The sequence below is a fragment of the Leptopilina boulardi genome, unplaced genomic scaffold (genome assembly GCF_019393585.1).
Source record: "Leptopilina boulardi isolate dan_hultmark-lab unplaced genomic scaffold, ZJU_Lbou_2.1 LbouV2_352, whole genome shotgun sequence".
Classification (NCBI taxonomy): domain Eukaryota; kingdom Metazoa; phylum Arthropoda; class Insecta; order Hymenoptera; family Figitidae; genus Leptopilina; species Leptopilina boulardi.
In genome coordinates this window covers 163,239-173,899 of record NW_026137921.1, presented here as the reverse complement: position 1 = coordinate 173,899, position 10,661 = coordinate 163,239, and the positions used below count along the sequence as shown (strand labels likewise).

Here is a 10,661-nt window from a genome sequence, read left to right as displayed (position 1 = left end):
GACAATTACCGTCAAGTCATCTGCATAGACTGCAAATGACTTTCCGATTAATTGCTCAAGAGTCTCCAGAAGGTCATCAAAGGCTATGTTCCACGCGCATGGACCCAACACGGAACCTTCGGTAAAATGACAGTACCCAGACGGATGCTATGCGAAAGAACGCCGGTGCGCGGTCGGTCGCTGGGCGGTAAGATGCCTGTACCGTGCCGGTTGCCCAGCCGGATACTGGGCAAGTCATCTTTCGAAATGATGCCAGGTCCCGGCGCGTTGCTTGCCGGTTTAAATCCAGCACCGCCGACCCGACGTCGGTACGGACTGGGTTCCGCGCCGTTTGTAAATTTCCGCCTGGGTCAATGAAATAAATATTTAACTTAGAAAAATTCCTATAACTTTTATCTTCAGCAGTTTCTAAGTTCAAGTTGAACTTAGAAAATAACATTATCTGTTTATGAAAATTTTTCTATTTTCAAAATTTGAAACAAAAGACGTCTTTAAGACATCTTAAAGAAATCTAATGGCCAAGACATAGAAAATTCTTAGGGCGTATTTATAAGAAGTCTCAAAGACGCCTTTTGTCACAAGTCCAAAACACGTCCGCAAAAAGACATCTTTGGTAGGTCTTTTGAATAAGTGTGCCCACTGGGTAATTAGCGACCCAAAAAAAATAAGTAAATTAAAATTTTTGAATTTTTTATAAACTTACCGTCTCATTCCAAACAATGTCATCAGCAATTGACGCAGACAAAAGTATCCAAAAAATATTTAACGTTAATAGTTTTCTCATTGTTAAAAATTCTTGTTTTTCACAACAATAGTATGCAGAAATTGAAATTAATTTTACAAAAAAAGTTTATATTGTAAGCGCAGTGTAATAAATATTTGAAAGTTTATACGAAAATTGCATGAAAATCACGAAATGTTCATGAATACAAAAAATAAAATAATCATAAAATTCTAAATTTTATGCACAGCTCACATACAATATATTTTATCTTCTAAAAGTTATTAAATTTAAAAATTTCAATAGATAAAATAAAAAAAAATATTTTAAAAATTTTTAACAAATTTGATATAATAACCTCCATCGGGATGCATGAATTTTCCATAAAAATTATTAAAATTTTCATTTTAAAGAATTTTATTAGATAAAATGATTATAATAGATGAATTTTTATTTTTTGAAATAGCATTTAATAAAATTACTTTTTAAACGAAGTTGTACTCAACCTCCATTTTCAGGTTCAAAAATTTTATTTCATATAATTTCTTTTTACCCAACTATTTTTTTTAGTCTATTTTAACCGAATATTAATTTAGCAGAATTCTCATTCAACAGAATTTGAAATGATTCAAAAACTGTGTCAAACAAAAATTCAGTACATACTTAAAAATTTTGTTAAAGTAAAAATTTGGTTAAAAAGAAATTCTGTCAAAGGTTAATTCGAAAAATAATAATTCGCCTAAAAAATAATTATATCTATAATAAAAAATAAATTGATATGTCATACATCTAATAAAATTCTTTAGAAACAAAATTTTAAGGGACGCATGATTATGTTCTAAAAATCATTAGTCATACTTTACATTTTATCGAATTTTATTTGTCCTAATTAGTTTTGAGCCGAATTTTTATTTGTTCGAAATAGCATTTGGCATAATTTACATCAAAGCGATTTTTTATTTGTCAGAATTTTTATTTGCTCGAATTTTCATTTAACATAATAGGCATTTTAAAGAATTTTTATTGGGTAGAATTTCATTGAATAGATTCTTCATTTGTTCGAATTTTATTTGATATAATTTCTATATAATCGATTTTTCATACTACAGAATTTTTACTTAACCGACAAATCATTTAATAGAATTTCTAATTGATAGAATTTTCATTTGTCCGAATTTTCAAATGGCCGAACAAACAATCGACAGAAAGATTTCAGCGCGATTTTTAAAATCAACCAATCACAATTTTATAAATAATTTTTGATTGGTTGATTTTAAAAATCGCGCCGAAATCGTTCTGTCGATTGTTTGTTTGGCCATTTGAAAATTCGGACAAATGAAAATTCTATCAATTAGAAATTCTATTAAATGATTTGTCGGTTAAGTAAAAATTCTGTAGTATGAAAAATCGATTATATAGAAATTATATCAAATAAAATTCGAACAAATGAAAATTCATCTGAAGGAAAATTCTATTCAATGAAATTCTACCCAATAAAAATTCTTTAAAATGCCTATTATGCCAAATGCTATTTCGAACAAATAAAAATTCGGCTCAAAACTAATTAGGACAAATAAAATTCGATAAAATGTAAAGTATGACTATAATGATTTTTAGAACATAATCATGCGTCCCAATTTTAATTAATGATTTTTTAGGGAAATTACTGATTTTTTTAAAATCAAACCAGATATCAAAATGAAGAATGTAAAATTGTCAAATTAATTTTTGTATATATTTAAATGAATAAATATCGGATGTGAGTTTCTCTAAAAGTGATATGTTTTTTTCAAATAATATATTATTTTTTAAAAAAGAAAAATGTACATTATGTAAATGAAAACGCATTTGTTTTTTTATTTTGCTTCAGTTGATAAAATATTGATTTAATATAAGCGCGATTTCTCTTCAAACGTGATAATAAATCAATATGACTACTCTTTTTTGTTTTATTTTCTCCATTTTTTAGAAACTAATTTTTAACCTCTATCTTTCATATTTTTGGCATAAAAAATTTTTAACTTTTTTTTTGGCTTGAAAATTAATTTCATGTTTCATATTTTCTAAATTTGCAAATAAAAATATAAATATTTATTCAACATGAGAGAAATGATTCATATTCAAATAGGTCAATGCGGAAATAGCGTTGGATCAAAGGTAAATATATGAATATCAAAATTGAAATTGTTATTTTTATATATCTAATTTCGATTTTTTCTAATGTATCTATTAAATATTCGAAATTAAGTTAATTTTATTGAATTGCAATTTTAATTTATTGTAATAAATATATTATATGAATAATTTTTTCAGTTCTGGGAAGTACTTACTGACGAGCATGGAGTAAATGCTGATGGAAATTATATTGGAACTTCTGATGTACAATTACAATACATCAGTGTTTTTTTCAAGCAAGGAATGGGTAAAAAAATTGTTTTTTTTTTTGCATTTTATTACAAAAATAAAATTATTAAAAATTCAATTGACTATAATAAATATAATTTTTTTTCTTAATATAAAAAAAAACCAAGGCGGTAGATATGTTCCAAGATCATTGAATGTTGATCTTGATCCAGGAAGTTTGGAAATGGTCAAATCTGGACCGAATGGGAGAATTTTTTCACCAGACTGTTTTATTAGTTCGCACAATGGTGCGGCGAATAATTTTGCAAAAGGTTATTTCACTGAAGGTGCAGAATTGGCCAATGAAACGCTGGACATGATTCGACTCGAGGCAGAAAATTGTGATTTAATTCAAGGTAAGTAAAATTGTTTCCTTTTTTTTCCATAATAATTAACTAACAATAACAAACTCAACATGTGTGTACATTATTTTCCAATGTATTAAAAATTTAAATTAGTGAATGATTCAGGCGCGATCTGAAGAAAAAGTCCGGGTCAAATGATCACTGATTTGAGGTGCATGATTTTTCCCAAAAATTAAAAAGTTCGAAATTTTAATTGATCGAATTACATTAAGTCGATATTTTATTTGGTCGAAATTTTAAATGGTCGGTATTTTAAATGGTCGACATTTTATTTAGTCGATATTTTATTTGGTCGAAATTCTAAATGATCGACATTTGAAGTGGTTGAAATTTTATTAGTTCGATATTTTGTTTGGTCGATATTCTAAATGATCCACAATAGTAGTTGATATTTTATTTGTTCGATATTCTAAATGATAGAAATTTAAAAGGATCGAATTTTATATCCATCGAAATTTAATTTGGTCGATATTTTAAAAGCTCGACATTTTTTTAGCTATACGAGTTTCCTCTCTATGTTGTTATTATTATTTACATCAATAATTTCAAATTTCCCGCAAAATTTCAATGTACTTTACCGACAAACAACATAGAAAGGAAACTCGTCTAGCTAAAAAAGTGTTGAGTTTTTAAAATATCGACCAAATTAAATGTCGTTCATTTAGAATATTTACCAAACAAAATATCTATAACTAATAAAATTTCGACCACTTTAAATGTCGATAATTTAGAATTTCGACCAAATAAAATGTCGACCATTTAGATTTTCGATCAAATAAAATGTCGACCTTCATAAATGTCGGCTCACTGATTTTTGTTATTTTATCCAAAGTTATCAAAATTGGTTAAAATTTGCGGATGTTATAATAAATCAAAAAAAAAAAAAAAAAAATTACAAAAAATTTATATTTGCAATATTTTGAAAAATATTTTGAATTTTTCAAAAATACTTGGAATTTTTTATTTTAACCCTTAAAGGAACCCAAATTATCAATTTCATAAAAATTTACGAAAATAAGAAAAAATAATTTATTATTATTACTGAAATTTTGCTTGTATAAAATTATAGGATTTCAAGTGATTCATTCTCTTGGAGGTGGTACTGGATCAGGAATGGGCACTCGTCTCATGACACTTTTACAAGAAGACTATCCCGATAGAATTGTAAAAAGTTATTCAGTGATACCATCGCCAAAAGTTTCGAATACAATTGTTGAGCCCTATAATGCAATTTTAACATTGAGCCTATTGACTGAGGCAACAGACGAAACTTTTTGCATTGACAATGAAGCATTGTATCATATATTGACGAAAAATATGGAAATTGCATCACCAACATATCCCGATATGAATTATTTAATATCAAATTGCATGGCCGGAATTACAACAAGTCTAAGATTTCCTGGCCAATTAAATATGGACCTTCGAAAATTACTCGTCAATATGGTACCATTTCCAAAATTACATTTTTTTGTACCTGGATTTGTGCCATTAATGACACGCAATGCCGGTTCATATAGAATGGAAACAGCTACGGAATTAACGCGTCAAATATTTGAAGCCAATAATATGTTTGCATTTTGTGATCCACGAAAGGGACGATTTATAACTGTTGGTATTATTTTTCGTGGCAATCTCTCTTCCAAGGTAAAATATATTTTCATAATTTAAAAATCTAATAGGCAAAATTTTAGGAAACTTTTTTACTGATATAAAAATTACAATAATTTAAACAGGGTGTCTAACAACTGCTTGGGAAAAAAAATTTCCTGGCCTTAAATTACATAAAAAATTTTTTATTTTGATCAAATAAAATTTATTTTGATACAATTAAATCATTTACCTGTCTTATTATTCACTAATTTCATATATGTATTTGAACCAAATAAATAATGATTTGTGAAAAATAAAATATTTAAGTGAAATAAATAAACTAATTCTGGACGTATAAATATTCTCAACATTTAATTTAAAAGAATTTTTATGGCGTCAAATCTTAAATTATCAAATGTTTATTTTGTAAAATTATATAAAGCAGATTTTTTAGTACATCGAATTTCAAATTAATACAATTTCAATTTAACGAAATTTATGTCAAGAAAAATTGCACAAAGAAAAAATTTTTTAACACAATTGTTATTTTAGTAAATTTTGATTTATCAAAATATTTACTTAACAGAATTGTCATTGAATAAATCCACAATTAACAGAATTTCTATTTTAAAAAATTCTTAATTATAGAAAATTTTTTATTATAAAGAAAATTTTAATTCGAACTATTTCTTATTTAACAGAATTCTCATTTAAGAAAAATTATTCTACTTAGTTTTTTTTTCTCAATTTTTATAGACATAAATTTTGTTAAATTGAAATTATATTAATTTAAAATTTTTAAAAAGTAATAGAAAAAATGCTTTATAAGAGTTCTGCTAAATAGAAATTCTTTTAAATCGAATTTTAGTTAAATTGGAAATTGAAAATTTTGCATAATATAAAATCCACTTTATACAATTTTGCTAAATAGAAATTCGATAATTTAAGATTTGACGCCGTAAAAATTTTTATAAGTTAAATGTGGGTTAAATAATAAATTATTCGTATTAATGAATAATTTACTTTATTTGAAGTTGAACCGATAAAATAAAATTGTATTAAATAATTTTTATATAGGTATTAAAAAACCAAATATTTCACTGAAAAAAATTAATTTATTGTTATCTAAGCTTAAAAAATCATTTATTAGATTCAATAAATAGTAGTAAATAATTGTTTACATAATGAATATAAGATATATCACATGCTTAATAATTGAGCGTGAATGCCAACTTTTTAATTTGCATTTGCTTTGGGAAAGAAGTAAAAAAAATTTTTTAATTTATTCTTAAAAAATTCCAGAAAATTAAAGTAATTCCCTGACTTTTCCATGATTTTTCCCTCACCGTTAGATTGTTAAAAATATTAGTCTTCTATAATACACAATTAAAAAAAAAAATTAATTGATGCATTTTTAAGGAAGTCATGTGCATTCAAAATTAAAAAATGGGGTTCATGATTATTCTATAAATTAAGATGCCGAATTTTCTTTTGTTCGAGCAAATAATCGGGAGAAAGATTTCGGCGCAATTTTTAAAATTATTGACCAATTAGAAATTATCAAGAAAATCGTGATTTGTCAATTTTAAAAATTGCGCCAAAATCTTCCTGTTGATTCTTTGTTCGGTCATTTGTAATTTCGAACAAATGAAAATTCGGTGAATTTGGATTTCTGTTATTTAAAAATTTGATTGAATGAAAATTCTGTTAAGGGTATATGTGGACAAAGGATGTTTTTTTTGTGGTTTGAAACTTTCTCTGAAATAAAAAATGATTTTGGGTTAAAATTTTGGAGAAATGATTTTGTTTGGTACAAGGAATCTCGCTATTCTACTCATTAAAATAAAAAGTAATTTAAAGAAAATTACTGTGAAATAAAAATTCTGTCAAACAAAAATTCATTAGATAATGATTTTGTTCCCTATTGAAAATCCCCACATGGGAAACCACATGGGAAACCACATGGGATCCTATGTCAAAAACTATGTAAAACCCCATTCCCCACATGGGAAACCACATGGGATCCCATACAAAAACTCATGGGAAATTGGGACAGGAATTGGCATAGGAAAATATCAAAACGAGGTTCCTCCATGTCATTTCCTATGTCAAATCTTATGTCAAATATCATGTTAAATACCATGTTAAATACTAATTGAGATCCTTTATCACTTTTTTGAAAAATTTTCCCATGTCAAACCCCATGTCATTTCCCAAGTAAAAACCTTTATCATTTTTTTGAAAAATTTTCCCATGTCATTTCCCATGTGAAATCTTTTATCATTTTTTTGAAAAATTTTCCCATGTCAAATCCTCTTTCGCCTTATCGAAAATACCCACATAGGAAAGCATATGGGAATCCACATGGGACACCATATGGGAATCCACATGGGAAATGGAATACGATTTCATGTGCATTCTTCCAAATGATAAAACAAATAGATTTAAGCATAGGAAATCATATAAGATTTCATATAGATTCTGAAATTTCAACCTAAGATTTCACATGGATTTACATATAGGAAACGATATAGGATTTTATTCGGAAATTTTTTAGTTGGCTGCTTTATGCAGGCGGCAGTTTACAAAAAAAATTAATTATTTGATTAAATATCAAATAATAATACTTCAACTCATCTGAAAATAAAAAAAAGTTTACTTTACTTCTGCCTTAGACTCTCAGCTTTTATAGTATTCCAGACTGATCTCAATTGTGAGAGAAAATATTTTCACCATCTGGTGGTGAAACAATGAAACTATAATGACGATCAACATCTATATTGAAATTTCCTATGTCATTTCCCATGTCATTTCCCATGTGAAATCTTATCATTTTTTCGAAAAATTTTCCCATGTCATTTCCTATGTGAATTCCTTTATCATTTTTTTCAAAAAATTTTCCCATGTCATTTCCCATGTGAAATCTTTTATTATTTTTTGGAAAAATTTTCCCATATCAATTCCCACGTCAAAGCTCATGTCATTTGCCATGTGAAATCCTTTATCGTATTCCATTTCCTCTGTGGATTCCCATATGCTTTCCCATGTGGGTATTTTCGATAGGGCGAAAGAGGATTTGTCAAAAAAATGATGAAGGATTTCACATGGGAAATGACATGGGAAAATTTTTCCAAAAAATGATAAGATTTCACATGGGAAATGACATGGGAAAATTTTTCGAATAAATGAAAGAGGATTTCACATGGGAAATGACATAGGAAATTTCAATATAGATGTTGATCGTCATTATAGTTTCATTGTTTCACCACCAGATGGTGAAAATATTTTCTCTCACAGTTGAGATCAGTCTGGAATACTATAAAAGCTGAGAGTCTAAGGCAGAAGTAAAGTAAACTTTTTTTTATTTTCAGATGAGTTGAAGTATTATTATTTGATATTTAATCAAATAATTAATTTTTTTTTGTAAACTGCCGCCTGCATAAAGCAGCCAACTAAAAAATTCCCGAATAAAATCCTATATCGTTTCCTATATGTAAATCCATGTGAAATCTTAGGTTGAAATTTCAGAATCTATATGAAATCTTATATGATTTCCTATGCTTAAATCTATTTGTTTTATCATTTGGAAGAATGCACATGAAATCGTATTCCATTTCCCATGTGGATTCCCATATGCTTTCCTATGTGGGTATTTTCGATAAGGCGAAAGAGGATTTGACATGGGAAAATTTTTCAAAAAAATGATAAATATTTAACATGGGAAATGACATGGGAAAATTTTTCAAAAAAATGATAAAGGTTTTTACTTGGGAAATGACATGGGGTTTGACATGGGAAAATTTTTCAAAAAAGTGATAAAGGATCTCAATTAGTATTTAACATGGTATTTAACATGATATTTGACATGGGATTTGACATAGGAAATGACATGGAGGAACCTCGTTTTGATATTTTCCTATGCCAATTCCTGTCCCAATTTCCCATGAGTTTTTATATGGGATCCCATGTGGTTTCCCATGTGGGGAATGGGGTTTTACATAGTTTTTGACATAGGATCCCATGTGGTTTCCCATGTGGTTTCCCATGTGGGGATTTTCAATAGGGTTTCATTAAAATTGGTATGAAAAGAAAATCTGTTAAATTTTAATTCGAAAAGTGAAAATTGATCTAAAAACTATAATTATTTTTAATATAAAATACTTTGAAATAAAAATTCTAATCAATGATTTTTATTTGACATTCATGCGGCCCTAAAAAATCATTTAAATTCTAAAAATTTTGAATAATTCATATCTCGTTTTAACGGTTGTTTTGAAAATTGAAAAAAAAAAAAATCATAAAAATGATCCTCAATTAGTAGTACTAAAAGAAAAAAAATTTGGAAATATAAATGATAAAATGATGTGTAATTTGGCGTGAAATAAGGAAATTATTTAATTGTTTTACAATATTAATTAATTTTAAAAAAATTGTTTAGGAAATAGATGAAGAAATATGGAAAATTCGAGACAAGACTAGTTCATGTTTTATGGAATGGCTTCCAAATTCGGTAAAAGTTGCAATGTGCGATATTCCACCACGTGGTTTAAATACAAGTGCAACAGCAATTATAAATACGACTGCAATTCAAGAATTATTTCGAAGAGTTGACGTTTCATTTACAAGAATGTTTCGTAAAAAAGCTTATCTCCATTGGTATTTAGGAGAAGGAATACAAGAAGATGATTTTATTGAAGCACAAAATAAAATTCAAGAACTTATATTTGAATATCAACAGCATCAAGAGGGTGGAACAAATTATGAGGGTCTTGATGATGATGATGAAGAGACAGAGGGTAATCAAAATGACAATAATGGCGATGATGATGACGATGATGACGACGAACATGAATAAAAAAAAAAAAAAAAGAAAAATGTAATTTATTTCTCAAATTGTATATATAAATTCTATTTCATTGCAAATAAGATTTTGTTTTTTAATTACAAAACTTTTTCACGGAATTTCTTTTATTTCCTTTCAGTAAAACTGAAATACAAACTATTTGAAAAAATTTATATGTAATCTTTTATATAATATATCAAAGCCTGTTAAATTACAAACTTCTTATATTAAAATATATTTTTTGTCATATTAATAGAATCTTTAATATAAAATTAAGTAAACCAAATTAATTTCAAATCGGGCAGGCTAAACATTGTCGGAGTTTGAAACTAATTTTTTTCTCAATTTTTTCAAAGCTTTTTAAACGACACGTATTTTTTTTCGTTTGGATGAAAAAATTTTTTTTACCAAATTACAATATGGATAAACTTTAATTGAAAATAATAAATAAGCAAAAATAAAAATTATGCTGTTTTTTTTGCAAAATACAGAAAAATAGGGAAATTTTTTTTTAGGAATAGGGAACAACAACTGTTCCATTGAGATTCTTTATTTTCTTTCTTATACAGTAAAATTGAAATACAAACTTTTTCAAAAAATTTATCTAATCTTATAACAATACATCAAAGCCTGTCAAATTATAAACTTCTTAATATATATTAATTATTATTAATTTAAAACTACATACTTTTTAAATGTATATGCCAATAAAGAATTGGTATTGCTTATACAGTAC

At 26.8% G+C, this 10,661-nt stretch overlaps 1 protein-coding gene across 1 annotated transcript; it reads left to right on the top strand.

Moving 5' to 3' along the window:
* The first annotated feature begins 2,586 nt into the window (after positions 1 to 2,586).
* Positions 2,587 to 10,312, top strand: LOC127286280 (tubulin beta chain-like). The gene is made up of 5 exons (XM_051312659.1): positions 2,587 to 2,878; positions 3,035 to 3,143; positions 3,253 to 3,480; positions 4,559 to 5,136; positions 9,521 to 10,312. Exons 1-5 carry the CDS (start codon positions 2,822 to 2,824, stop codon positions 9,935 to 9,937), a joined length of 1,389 nt encoding a protein of 462 aa, XP_051168616.1. The 5' UTR covers positions 2,587 to 2,821; the 3' UTR covers positions 9,938 to 10,312.
* The last annotated feature ends 349 nt before the right edge of the window (positions 10,313 to 10,661 follow it).